Raw genomic sequence first — 15,222 nt, forward strand, 5'->3', positions numbered from 1 at the left:
GTGTGCCTACTCCACAATAATGCCCCTGCACATTCCTTGCATGCTGCAATGAGATGTGCCCATGAATGTGGGTTTCAAATATTGCCGCATCATGCTTATTCTCCTGACCTTGTGCCCTTGAATTTATTCCTCTTTCCTGCCTTGAGGTCCTTTCTTCATGAAAAGGACCCCAAGCTGCTGATGATGAGGTGATTTCTGCCGAGTCATGGTTTGAAGGCAGTCAGAAGATTTCTAAAAAGCTGACATGTGGAAGTGTATTGTGAGGTGGAAAAAATGTGCCACTTTGTCTGGTGACTATGTTGAAAAAGTGTAATACATGGTGTTTGTTTCAACTGTCTATCATAACTATTTCTGGGTGAATGCAAATCTTTTTTTTTGAACCCCCTTTGTACTATTCTATAACACTACACAATAGACTGTAAAGAAAGAAATAATATAATGAATTTATTGAGCTCTTTTGCAAAGCTCAAGGAAATCAAAACTTACAATACCCCAATGACATTACATATGCATGTATGAGGCTATTATTATTATTATTAATATCCATATGATGCAAGGAAGCCTGAGGCTTATGCTGCACCAAGAAAAAAAAAGTTCCTCAGTAACCCTGAGAGAGAGAGAGAGAGAGAGAGAGAGAGAGAGAGAGAGAGAGAGAGAGAGAGTCAAAATTAGAAGGGAAAACCAAGAAAGAGAAGAATGATGATATCTAGCTCAGGAACCTGGGTGTGCCAAGCCCATACTCACCAGATGTGAGCCCCCGGGGTTAAATGATTATGTAGCCGAGTCATTCTTTGTCCATTTACACTGCTGTAAGGAAAAGTGGTTTTTCTGTAAGCAATACTGTTCAAAAAAATGGTTTCTACGAGGCGTGACAATAAAGTTTTGAGAATAATTCATTTAAAAATGTTACTTTGAAAATTATATAGATATGAGGCCATCGCCTTCAAAGTAGTCCCCTTCAGGCTGTACACACACATTCCAGCGTAGGATCCATTGATCGTAACATTTCTGGTACTCACTTTCTGGTATCTGTTTTAATACCCGCGTTACATTACTCTGAATTTCAGAAACTGACTGAAAATGCGTTCCTTTCATGACTCCTTTTAAGTCAAGGAAATAAATCAGGCAAATACAGAGGGTGCTGAAACGTTGTGATCAATTTTGAAGTTAAAAACTCTTTCACTGCAATGGCGGAATGTGTGGGAGCATTGTCATGATGCAAAATCCACAACGAAGCAATTTCAGGTTGAATACGGTTGACTTGCTTGCGAAGCCTTTCCAAAACTTGAAGGTAAAATTGTCGATTGACAGTTTCTCTTTGTGGACGAATCCTTTTCGATCAAAAAAGCAAATTAACATGGTTTTCACTTTTGACTTTGACATTCTCGCTTTTTTGGGTCTTGGCGAGGAAGCTCCCTTCCATTGTTGACTTTGCCTTTTTGTTTCAGGGTTGTAAGCAAAACTGGAACATCTTCAATGCTTTCCAACATCTCCTGAGAATGTTGCAACCGAATTTATTTCTGCTCATGAGAGAGGTTTTTCGGTACCAGCTTTGAACATACTTTCTTCATCAACAAATTTTCAGTCAAAATTAATCTAACACTTTCCTGATTAATGTTTAGTTTTTTGGCAATCATTCTTGTGGCTAACCGCCTATCACTTCGAACAAGATCATGCACATGAACAATGTTTTTGTCGTGTAGAGTTGTGGAAGGACACCCCGAACGCTCAGCATCTTCGACGGATTCACGTCTTTCTCGAAACTGTTTTTCCCAATTGAAAACATGTGGTTTCGACATGGTATAATTTCCATAAGCTCTGGTCAACTTTTCATAAATATCTGTTGATGATTTGCCACTTTTCACCAAAAATTTTATCACAACTCTTTGCTCTAAATTGCATTCAATTTTTCACATAACACAGAACTGAAACACAGCTTTACACAAACCAACTTGTACAATGACTGACAACATTTACGCTTTGCATGCAGGTAGAGGGGGGGTTCAGGCTACACAGCAGGAGGACGTAACAGTTTACAGTGTGGCCACTTTGATGGAAACAAAATTATTCTCGAAACTTTGTCACACCTTGTAATCCTCCATAATGATACTGATGAGGGAGGGTACAGGAAGTTACCAAAGTCTGCTGATGATTTAAAGTTAGGAAAGATATCAATAGCCACAACCAGGCCATTTTGCTTCAAAATGTAAACAAAAGCAACCAAAGTTTAATGCTTCCAAATGTAAAGTTTTGAACCAGGGAAACAGAAATCCAGCAGTTAATATAAGCTAGGGATTAAGCAGTTAAAACAAGTTCAGGACAAAAAAGACCAAGTTATAATTCAGGTCAGACATGAAATTTTCAAGGTGGCATAAACGGATGGCTAGAATGATGTCCCTGTCTGTGATATATAGGACCTTTACAAGTAGGAAAAAGAACATCATTCTTTCTCTGTAGAAGACAATGAAAAGACTGCAGAAGACAATATTATGTTCAGGTCTGGTTGTTGTTGTTGTTTTTTTGTTTTTTGGAGCATTAGCAACTAAGGCCATATTGCTCAAGAGAATATGCGGTGGTCATTCCCTGACCTTTCCGCATCCTCCGTATTTGGTGGTGACGGGCTCGAACCCCGGTCTAATCAAGAAGCATGTGCTACGCACTGTTGCTCCTTCCCACCTGGCTACGGAGGCACCTAAAGAGTTCAGGTCTGGAAGCCACCCCCAAAGTAAGTCATATAACTCTTTGAAAGGATTCAAAGACGGGTAACCAGAGTGGTGTTAATTGATGTCTGTATAAGAATGGCTTAGAAGATATTGGCTGCAAAGCTTGGCAACTAGGCATCTTTGTGGGGGGAGTGGGAGGACTTGATTGAAATATGTAAGGTCTGGAGGAATCAGTAAAACAAATGAAAGAAGTATATTTTCACTTTTGGTAAGAGAAAAAAGAACTAGGGACCATGCATGTAAAATTTTAGGGAGTAACAAAAAAGTTGGATCTTGTAAAGCTTACCTTTTAGCAGTGTATTTAAACATGACTGGAAAAATTGCCTGCTAGAGGTTGTGAGTTTAGTAGAGTTCAAAGCAAGACTCTATAGTCACTTTATAGTGATGATGGAAAAGGCTTCATTTCTCTACCCCATCTTTTGTGAGCTTTTTTTTTTTTTTTGATAGGTGCAGAAAATGTCTGCTTACTTCCATCTTTGCCATTATAACATTAATGACTCATTTGGAAGGATTGAATCACTATAAGAAATTGACAATTTTCAAAGTTTATTTTATAAGCACATGCAGGATTGCTGATTATTAAAATATAGCATTATTTTTAAAAACTACTGTAATAGTGAATTTACTATTTAAAATGTTAGTTTATTTAGTCCAGTGGTGTCAAAATTACAAAACTTAAAAAAATATATATGCAAATGAAATATGCTTATGATAAAAATTCTTAGTAAATAAAAAATTTTAATTCAATAAAAAAATAAATAAAATTGTCAGCATAAAATATGCTTTTAAGCAGTTAAATTTAATGTACCCAGCATTTCTGAATGATGATGATGATTTGCTGAGTTTTTTAGCAGACTTGTATTCAGTGGTGCTTCTAATAGTCTGGGTATCTGTCTCTTCTGATAAGCTAGCTAACACAAATTCTACCTCCAGTCCTGATACACTTTTTACAACAAATATGATGGGGCTAAAAATACAAATAAAAAGAAAAGCAAAATTAGCATAGTATATACATTGTATATACAGTATATAAACACTTTAGAATTACACAGTTCTCATATTTTTAAATTTTAACAACAACCTGCATGATATACTAAAAAACAATTAATCAATGAACAACTGTTAATAGCAGCCACTTTTCAGGTGCACTTTTGTTCCACTTGCTTTCTTTTAATTGGTTTTTCAGTTTTTTTTTTTTTTTTTTAATCTCACTAGAAGCACTTTACTTTATTCATATTTAAGGCAAAAGAAAGTTATCCTTTTGGCATTTGTTTTCACATTTCAGTAAAATCTGACCTCTCTTATTGATTGTAAAATCTCTATATTTTGGTAATCACTCAAAATAATTAAAGTATGCCACTTTAAGAGGACTGTAGACAGAAAAAAGAGAAGGATAATAGGTGGTGCTGAAATCTGAGTGACCAATATTCAGACTACATGAAAATAAAGTATATATAAAAAACTGATTGGAAAAAGTAAAAATTATACTGTCACGCAACCAACAGGTAAGTGGATCGATATTGTGTAGCATCATATACAATATTTATATTATATATGATACCAAATAAATTGCTCAAAGTGACTTTTTTGCTTCCATTATATTGTAAAAAGAAAAGAAGTACAGTCAATGGTCACTCATAACAAATTCTGGAACACTGACAACATGCTTTTAATGTGATCCTTCAAATTTAGAGTTGCCTGAAGCACATTTGTGAAATATGTTTAGGAATGTTACCTTGAAAATGCTTACACAAGAAAACCCATCCTATACATAAGATACTTTAACTTCTGTTCGGGTAAAATAATGGAGTCACTGGTTAAAGACGCATTGCAGGATCATCTAGACAAGACTGCAGCAATAATTCAGACACAGCATGGGTTTGTTAAGGGAAAGTCTTGTCTGACAAATTTGATAGGATATTACGATGTGGTTACAAAGGAACTGGATGCAAAAATTAATTTTGATATCATATATTTGGATTTCAAGAAAGCTTTTGACACTGTTGCGCATGAAAGACTATTGTACAAATTGGAGCAGAATGGCATTAAGGGTAAGTTGCTACAATGGATAAAAGGATGGTTAAGTGGGAGAAAACAGAGGGTGCTGCTCTTCGTGGACTAATGTTATTAGTGGAGTCCCAAGGGGTTCGGTGTTGGGTCCACTGTTGTTTTGTATATTTATCAATGATATTGATGAAGGTATATCAGGCTTAATGTCGAAATTTGCAGATGATGCAAAGGTTGGCAGGGTTGTTAATGACAGTAAAGGCAGTGTGCTACTGCAACAGGATCTAGATAATTTGGGCAGATGGGCCAAGAAGTGGCAACTGAAGTTTAACCTTGACAAATGCAAAGTACTGCATATGGGTAGAAGTAACCCCAGAGAAACGTACAAACTGTGTGGTACTACACTTAAGGTGGTAGAAAATGAAAAAGACCTGGGAGTAACTGTGCAGTCAGATATGAAGTTTTCTGAGCAATGCAGACAGGCTGCCAGGGCAGGTCATGGGGTTTTGTCAATGATATAGAAGAATTTTGCTAGCAGGGAAAAGGAGGTGATTATCCCTCTGTATAAGGCAATGGTCAGGCCACGCTTTGAGTACTGCATACAGGTCTGGAGGCCTCATTTTAGGAAGGATGTAGATTTGCTTAAGCGTGTACAGAGAAGGGCAACAAGATTGGTGAGGGGATTGAAGGGATCTTCTTACCAAGAGAGGCTTAAGTTCTGCAAACTGCAGTGGCTGGAGACTAGGCACCTGCGCGGTGATCTGATTGAGGTATATAAGGCCTTGAATGGGTTGAGCACGCTGAATTCTGATGGGATTCTTTCACTTGTTCAGATTACGAAACTAAGGGGCATAAATTCAAATTAAGAAAAGACAGATGTAGAATAGATGTGTGGAAATTTGCCTTTGGCCAGCGGGTGGTTAATTGCTGGAACAAACTTCCATCTGTCGTTGTGGAAGTTGATAGGTTGAATGAATTTAAGGAGGAACTGGACAGGCATTTGGAGGGAATGGTGTGATTTTTTTTTTTTTTTGGCTGATGCTGCATAAGCTCATACACATGCTTTCTTGCATCACATGCCACTACTACTACTAATCAGTGCTTTCATTTTTAAAATTTAGCCATAAAATTAAACCACTAAATTAAACTAAAAAAATTTTTTTAACCATTTAAGTTAAAATTTTCCACTGAATTTGTCTACAGATGGGTAACATAATGATATTCAGACTACATGAAAATGAAGTACAGAAAAAACTCTGATTGGAAAAAGTGAAAATTACACTGTTACACAACCAACAGGTAAGTGACTTTTTTGTTTCCATTATATTTTAATGGAATAAAAGAAGTACAGTCAATGTCACTCATAGCAAATTCTGGAACAATGACAGCATGCTTAGCAATGTGATCCTTCAAATTAGAGTTACCTGAAGCACATTTCTGAAATGTGTATTGGAATGTTACCTTAAAAATGCTTACACAAGTAAGCCCATCTTATACTTAGGATATTGATCAGTGCTTCCATTTTAAAAATGGCAGAGAAGAAAAATGCATGGGATGCACATAAATTGTCAGGTGACACAGAAGCCTATGGTAAAAAACAAGCTAGTCTGTAATCAAGGTGGCGCCTCTGTAGCCAGGTGGGCAGGAGCAGCAGTGCATAGCACACGCTTCTTGATTAGACCAGGGTTCAAGCCTGTGACCACCAAATACGGAGGATGCGGAAAGTTCAGGGAATGACCACCGCTTATCCCCGGAGCAATATGGCCTTAGTTTCTAATGCTCCTAAAAACCAAATAACAAACAAACAAAAACTGTAATCGATTCACAAAGTTGGTCAAGCAAAGGTAGATTATGAAAAATCTTTGGCAAAGGATGCAAAGAAAAACAGCAAAGACTTCTTTACTTATATAAACTCTAAAAGGAAGGGGGATGAATCAGATTGGTCCACTTGATAACAATGGTTTGTAGATGATAGCTGCTCAGATAGCTGCTGAACTAAATGAGTATTTTGCATCTACATTCACACGAGGAGTTATTCAAGGAGGAGAGGGCCAGATGTTTAGCAAACTCTAACAGGGAGTTAAATGATTTTGTAATTACTGAGGGCAAAAGGGAGGGGAAATTGTTGAAGTTAAACATAAGAAAGGCATCTGGGGTATGTGGGAATGTGTGTGGAATGAAAGACAGTTTGTTTTTTCAAAAATTGTGATCCCAATAATATTTACAGAGAATCAAAGAGAACATACAATAGACAAAAGAGAAGCTTCTCAAACAGTTATTTTGAAAAAAAATTAATAAATGGTCAAACTGTTATCACATCCTGGCTAGCCTATTCCAAGGCTAAAGGTTGCATATATTGTTTTGTTTATAAACTGTTTTCAACAAGGCAGACATCATTAACACCAGCTGGATTTTTAGACGGGATGAATATATTGAGAACTCTGAAAAGTCATGAAGACTCACAGAGCACAAGAAGGCTATGTTTACTTGGATTACACGTAAATAAAATAAAAATGTTCTAGACCAATGGCTTGAAGAACAGACAAGAAAGAACATTCAGTACTGTTTTGAAGTGCTAAAAAAGAATAGATGCAGTTATTAAATTTTTAATTGAAAGAGATTTGCTCTTCAGAGGTCACAATGAAAAGTGGCATTCTTCAAATAACAGAAATTTCATGGGAATCATCGAACTAATTGCTGAATTTGATCAATTTTTGCACAAGCACTAGAAAAATGTCAAAATGAAAAAACAAATGTGACTCATATATCTAAAACAGTTTACGAAGAATTAATCGAAATAATGGGAAAACGTGTACAAAATGAAATGGTAAATTAAATAAATAAACTAGAAACCAAATACTACTCCATTATTGTAGATTCTTCACCGGATGCAACAAACACTGATCAGTTGGTGATTATTGGATGCATCTGTTATAAGGAAAAACACTATAAGCGATTTTTAACTGAAAACCATCTATCCGTGACTATATTCAACAAAATGAAACAAGTTCTGGATGATTGTAACCTGCCACTGAACAACATTCGCAGTCAGTCACAGAGGCTTCCTTGCATCATATGGCTAATAATAATAATGACAATGCAGCTATTATGAAAAGTGAGGACAAAAGGCTGCAAGCACTCTTCAAAAACATTAATAAGTACACAGAATATGTGCTGTGTGCAGCTCATTCCCTTAATCTCAGCAGAGAAAAAGCTATCTCCATAGTACCTAAGTTGCTGACTAATTTGGTAGTTTGCAACAGCTTAAGTTTTCTTTTCAGGTTCATCTCGTAAACACACATGCCAACTTGGATTTTTCTTTAAAGAGTAAGTGTAATGAGATGGCCTGCCCATTATAAAGCTGTTTAAGCCTTGCAACTTGGGTACAACAACATTTTATGGACTCTAAAATATATTTTCGAAGATGCAGAAGAGAAACCCGAATACAAACGACATGCAAAAGGTTTATTCAAAAAGTTGATAAAGCTTGAATACCCCATTTTAAATGCAATTTGGAAAGACATTTTTGAAAGTTTCAATAATAAAACAAGTGAGAAATTAAGAGACTCCTGATTTGGACGTACATGATGGGTACCTTCTTCTGTCATTTTTAAATTTATTTATGAAGGCTGTCCCGAAAATACGCAGACCAGCAATTTTTGCTTCCATAGCAACATTGCTTCATTGCTATGGAAATGAGTGATGAGTCTGTGGTCAAGGAATGTTCCCCCACCTTTTCTTAGTTAGTTTGTGCAAGCATATCATGTATTCATTTTTGTGTTCGTTATAATAAAAAAAAAAGTAAAGTGCAGCCATTATCAACCCACTGCAGGGTGGAAGCCTCCTCAACAATTCATGCTGAGGGAAATGGACCATAATCTGCCACGCTGGTCCAGTGCGGGTTGGCAGATCGACCGTATTCAGGGGCTTGAACCCCGGTCTACTCAAAGAGCGTGTACTGCTGCACTCCCGCTCCTGCCCACTCGGCTAAGGAGGGCAGTTTATGTGAACTGTGTTTTATGATGGGGGATGAGAGAGATATTTCGTTTTATTAGACAAAGAATTGCGATTGAATTTTGTGTAAAGTTAGGCAAAAGTGGTCAGAATATGTTTGAGATGATTCAAGAAGCATACGGTGAAGAAACTTTGGGCAGAATGGGCATATTTAAATGGTGGAAGCATTTTAAAAACGTTAAAAAAAGTGTATGAGATGAACAAAGAAGAAGGCGTCCGTCAACCTCAATGAACAATCAAAACATTGAAGAAGCCGAAACATTATTGAAAGAAAATAGATGTTTATTGATTTGTGATCTGGCAGGTCAGTTGAATGTTGGTGTAGCTTGTTTGTTTGTTATTTGGTTTTTAGGAGCATTAGCAACTAAGGCCATATTGCTCCAGGAATATGCGGTGGTCATTCCCTTGACCTTTCCGCATCCTCCGTATTTGGTGGTGACGGGCTCGAACCCAGGTCTAATCAAGAAGCGGCTGGTGTAGCAAGATGTCACGAAATTGCACCTCAACACGTCACGTGTTTGAGCAAGATGGGTACCACACAATCTTACCACAGAACAAAAAGAACACCGTGTTGATCTTTGTCAAGCCTTTATTGACAAGGTGGAAGAAGAGCCCGACTTTTTGAATAAAATAATCACGTGACGAGTCCTGGATTAAACATTTTAAACGAGAGTCCAAAATAGCAGTCAAGCATATGGAAACACCCCAATTCACTGCCTCCAAAAAATTTTTGAGTTTTTGGTTCATCAAAAAAATTGATGTTGATTTTGTTTTTCGATGCCTTCAGAATAATACTGCAGCACTGGGTTCCTGAGAAACAGACTGTAAATGGAGAATATTATGCTAATACATTGTGAGTTCACCTCAAAGGAGCAATTGGCAAAAAAAAGACCGGAACTGCTTAACAAAGAAAACACTAGGCCACATGCAAAACAACCAGCAGTGCAAGTTTTAGCAAAAATTGGAGGCCAACCACTAAACCACCTTCCATACTGCCCAGACGTCACACCATGCGATTTCTGGGCTTTATTGATCCTCAAAAAAAGAGTTGAGTGGAAAAAAATTTAAAACAAATGAGTGAAAAGCTGTTTGGAAGAAAAGTAACGCTGAGAGCGAAAGAGAAAATCAAGTTTATTAGATGCAGAGAAAGCCATATTTCCATATTTGTAATGTGCTCGTACCAAGAGAGATTAGAAGTCAGGGTAATCCCCAAAAGAGATATATTATTTTGCCTATAAATCGGAGTGTCACCAAAGGTAAGCAGAGGAGCAGAAGAATCCTTTTTGTGAGATATAAGACAAGACTGAGTTTTAGAAGGATTGAAATCAACTAAGTTGTCTTTGCTCCACTGGAGAATTACTTGGAGATCAGAATTTAAGGAATTGGTAGTGGATATTCCAGAAGTTGAAGCTGATTGAGCAGGGCAAGGTTTCTCAAAATGGAAAGTGGAAAGCAATGCAATCATCGTCAAAACTATGGATAGTAGTGGTAGAGGCATGTGATGCAAGAAAGTAAGTGAATGAGCTTATGCAGCATCGGCCAAAAAAAAAAAAAAAAAAAAACACACCATTCCCTCCAAATGCCTGTCCAGTTCCTCCTTAAATTTATTTAACCTATCAACTTCCACAACAACAGATGGAAGTTTGTTGCAGCAATTAACCACCTGCTGGCTAAAGGCAAATTTCCGCACATCTATTCTACATCTGTCTTTTCTTAATTTAAATTTATGCCCCCTTAGGTTCGTAATCTGAACAAGTGGAAGGATCCCATCAGAATTCAGCGTGCTCAACCCATTCAAGGCCTTATATACCTCAATCAGATCACCGCGCAGGTGCCTAGTCTCCAGCCACTGCAATTTGCAGAACATAAGCCTCTCTTGGTAAGCGGATCCCTTCATTCCCCTCACAATCTTGTCGCCCTTCTCTGTACAAGCTTAAGCAAATCTACATCCTTTTTAAAATGAGGCCTCCAGACATGTACGGAGTACTCAAAACATGGCCTGGCCATTGCCTTATATAGAGGGACAATCACCTCCTTTTCCCTGCTAACAAAATTCCTATATATCATTGACAAAACCCCATGACCTGCCCTGTCAGCCTGTCTGCATTGCTCAGAAAACTTCATATCTGACTGCACAATTACTCCCAGGTATTTTTCATTTTCTACCACCTTAAGTGTAGTACCACACAGTTGGTACGTTTCTCTGGAGTTACTTCTGCCCATATGCAGTACTTTGCATTTGTCAAGGTTAAACTTCAGTTGCCACTTCTTAGCTCATCTGCCCAAATTATCTAGATCCTGTTGCAGTAGCACACTGCCATTACTGTCTTTAACAACCCTGCCAACCTTTGTATCATCTGCAAACTTCGACACTAAGCCTGATATACCTTCATCAATATCATTAATAAATATACAAAACAACAGTGGACCCAACACCTAACCCTGTGGGACTCCACTAATAACATTAAGTCCACGAAGAGCAGCACCCATTGATTACCACCCTCTGTCTTCTCCCACTTAAACATCCTTTTATCCATTGTAGCAACTTACCCTTAATACCATTCTGCTCCAATTTGTACACTAGTCTTCCATGCGCAACAGTGTCAAAAGCTTTCCTGAAATCCAAATATATGATATCAAAATTATTTTTTGCATCCAGTTCCTTTGTAACCACATCATAATATCCTATCAAATTTGTCAGACAAGACTTTCCCTTAACAAATCCATACTGTGTCTGAATTATTGCTGCAGTCTTGTCTAGATGATCCCTGCAATGCATCTTTAACCAGTGACTCCATTATTTTACCCAGAACAGAAGTTAAACTAACTGGTCTGTAATTACTCGTGTCACCCTTTGATCCCGCTTTGTAAATTGCAGATACATTTGCATATTTCCAATCCGTGGGGACCTCCCCGGAGTCGAAGGATGCTCTCATAATTATGGCTAAGGGTTTGCTTAGTTGCTTTGTCGCCTCCTTTAATATAACTGGATAGATACCATCCACCCCAGGTGCCTTTCTTATGTTTAACTTCAACAATTTCTCCTCCACTTTGCTCTCAGTTATTACAAAATCATTAAGCACCCTGCTACAATTTGATAACCTTCTGCCATTTTCAAACCTTAATAACACCTCATGTGTGAATGTAGATGCAAAATACTCATTCAGTTTGTTTGCTATCTGAGCAGGATCATCAACTGTGGAACCCTCGATATCAAGTGGACCAATCAGATTCATCCCCTTCCTTTTAGAGTTTATATAAGTAAAGAAATCCTTGCTGTTTTTCTTAGCATCTTTTGCCAAAGATTTCTCGTAATCTGCCTTCACCTGCCTAACCTCCTTTGTGACCTGATTACAGACTAGCTTATATCTGCAATAGGCTTCTGAGTCATTTGATAATTTATATGCATCCCATGCATTTTTCTTCTCTGTCACGAGTTTCATTAGTTCATTAGATAACCATTTAGGCCTAAACCTTGAACAATATTTCTTAGTAGGTATGAAACTTTTAGTAGCATCCACGATTAATTCCTTGAATGCTTCCCACTTAGAATTTACTGTTGGTAACATCGTCAGTTGATCCCACTGTACAGAATTGAAAAACTGTCTGAGACCACTGTACTCACCTTTACGGAAGCAAAAACCCTTTCCTTTACCCCTGATGGTAATTATATCTTTAAGTAAATCCCACATCAGTACACTGTGATCACTGCCACCTAGTGGTTACTTTATCTGCAAATTCTTAATACACGAATGATCACTGCTGATAACCAGATCAAGAGTATTACCCTCTGTGGTTGCCTCTCGAACATGCTGCTCCAGAAAACAATCATCCAATACATCCACAAAAGTCTTACTAGTATGTGAGTGACCAACCCACAAGTTCCAGTCAATATCTGGTAAGTTAAATCCCCCATTATAAGACCTTCTGATTTACTAGGCCACTTTATTTCTCTGTACAATTGTTCATTGTACTCATTCGAGTCATTAGGCCTATAACACACTCCTACTCTTATTTTTGCTTTCACAGTGCTTATGTCACACCAAACTGACTCAACAGTGCACTGTTCATCTATATCATAGATAGGATTTCCAGTCAATGGAAGAAGATCATTAATATACAACAGGAAACGAGTGGGGGAAAAAACTGAACCTTGGGGGACACCAGCATTGGTGGAGAAGTTAGAAGACAGAAAGCCATCTACCTCAGTGAGCAATCCGAGAGAAAACTGGATAACCAATTACAAAAAACAGTTGGCAAACCATAAGATGGAAGCTTGTTCAGAAGACCTTTATGCCAAACACAATCGAAAGCCTTTAAGATGTCAAGAGCAACTGCTTGTGTTTCACTGAACTTTTCCATTGAATTTGTCCATAAATGGGTAACATAAGCCAGAATATCACCAATGGATCGACACTGACGGAATTCATACCGACGATCGTTAATCAGACAGAAGTTTTCTAGGTAGTTTAAGAGTTAGCAGTTAATTGATTTCTCCATACTTTAGAAAGAGTAGAAGTAATTGCAATGGGATGATAACTGGATGGGAGGGATTTGTCACCCTTTTTAGGACCTGGCTGGACATGAGCAAATTTCCAAGCAGAAGAAAAAACACCTTTGGAATAAGAAAGTGAAAAAAAACCGCAAAGAATAGGAGTAAGTTCAGGAGCACAGGTTTTGAGAACAAGTGAAGAAATACCATCGGGGCCTGGAGCTTTCTTAGCATTAAGATTCGTCAAAATCTTTTTGACGGAAGACCACAGGAGGCATTGAATGGAGCGTATTGGGAATGGTGGGAGGTGTTTTACCAAGGTCATTAATACATGAGTTGGAAGAAAAATGGGATGCTAGCAGGTCAGCTTTATCCTTGGCTGAAGTGACAACAGAACCATCTGGTTTGGACAGAGATGGGCAAAAGTCGCGGCCAGTAGCTATGGCAAGAGACCAGAATGCTCAGCTACCATTAGGGAAAGAAACAAGTTTTCTACTCTTAGCCTGTTCAAACTCTAGTTTAGACTGATTAATAACTGCTTTACCATTGTTGCAAGCTTTGGTGTAGGCAGAAAATGAAACTGAAGAATTACAAACAAGCCAATTACGATATGCAATGTTCTTCTCTTGAACAGCCTTAGCACATTTATTGGAAAACCAAGGTTTAGATAAAGGATGAGATTTTAAAGTGCAGTGTGGGATAAAGGATTCCATTCCTGCAAGAATAATTTCACTGACACGATCTGAGCAAATGTTGATATCAGAAGTTTTGAAACAGTAATCCGACCAAGGAAAAGAAATCTCGCAGGTCATCCCATTTTGCATTCTTGTAATGCCAAACAGTACGAGGTTGGGAATAGTCATGAGATAAAGGCTCCGTTGGAGAAGAGACAATCACCAAGTTGTGATCTGAGGTGCCAAAAGGACACCGTGAGAAAAAGATCAAGCGTGTTGGCTGTATGGTTAGGATTGTCCGGTATTCTTGTAGTTAAATGAACAATCTGTGCAAGGTCTCATTAGTAATTACAAAAGCCTCAGCATTTCGACCAGCTGGGTTGGTGTGACTAGAAAACGGAAGCCAGCTGGAGTTGTGAACATTAAAATCAACAAGGAAAATTACCTCACTGTTAGGAAAGTTGGACTAGAGAAAGTCAAGTTACAACGAGAGGAAGTCAAAGAGCTCCATATGATTAGTGGAGTTGAGAGAACGGTAGACACAACAGATGAATTTGACACAACGAGGTAGAGAGATTTTAAGCCAGAGAAGATCGAAAAGAGGAAATTCCAAATTACAAAGTCTCTGACAGGGAATATCGGAACAGACATATGCACAAGTACCACCTTTGAGGCAAAAGGTGGTACATCTCAGTTGCCCAACAAATTGTTTGGGCAACTGAGATGAGCAATAGTTGAATCAACCGATAAGTGAGATTCTGTCAGAAAAATTACATGAGGCTTGGCAGACTGCAAATGGAAATGGACATCATTGAGATTAGAATTGAAACTACATATATTTGTGAAATAAACTAGGAAGTGTTTGGGAGGTTTAGATCTTTTCACAGATAAGCTTACTCTATTAGTTTAAAAATTCATGGTGTATTCAATAGGAAGAAAAGTGGGGGGGGGAGAACATGCTCTATGAAGTAATGAAATTTTTGAATATGGCGTACACATGGTAAGAATAGACCCAGATCCTTGATATAACGTGGCCTTGACAATGCCCTCCCCCCCATACACACTCGGACTCCCTCTAGTCACTATCTGGCAGAGTAGATGTAGCAAGATAATATGGTAGCTGATCCAGAAACCTCCTAAAGAGTTACCAATAGGTTCGGCCCAGTGTAGTAACTAGAGGCCGGCCGGCGAACACTGTTTTACAGCTGTACCCTCGAAATGTAAGGAAGATTGGATCTTGTCATGATGTTCATCATAACCTCAAAAGTCATCAGTCATACTGCATGATGGAAGAGATGGAGAAGGGTAGACT

The 15,222-nt window shown here is 38.0% G+C and overlaps 1 protein-coding gene across 1 annotated transcript in view; it reads right to left on the reverse strand.

Moving 5' to 3' along the window:
* Rad9 (cell cycle checkpoint control protein Rad9) overlaps positions 1–15,222 on the reverse strand; it is a 237,637-nt gene that overhangs the window by 62,461 nt on the left and 159,954 nt on the right. The window contains exon 10 of the mRNA XM_090384423.1: positions 3,532–3,690. Coding sequence (XP_090240549.1) covers positions 3,532–3,690 — 159 coding nt within the window. The remainder of the gene's footprint in view (positions 1–3,531; positions 3,691–15,222) is intronic.

This window comes from Mastigoproctus giganteus, chromosome 1 (assembly GCF_048544385.1).
Source record: "Mastigoproctus giganteus isolate SK-2022 chromosome 1, ASM4854438v1, whole genome shotgun sequence".
Lineage (NCBI taxonomy): Eukaryota > Metazoa > Arthropoda > Arachnida > Uropygi > Thelyphonidae > Mastigoproctus > Mastigoproctus giganteus.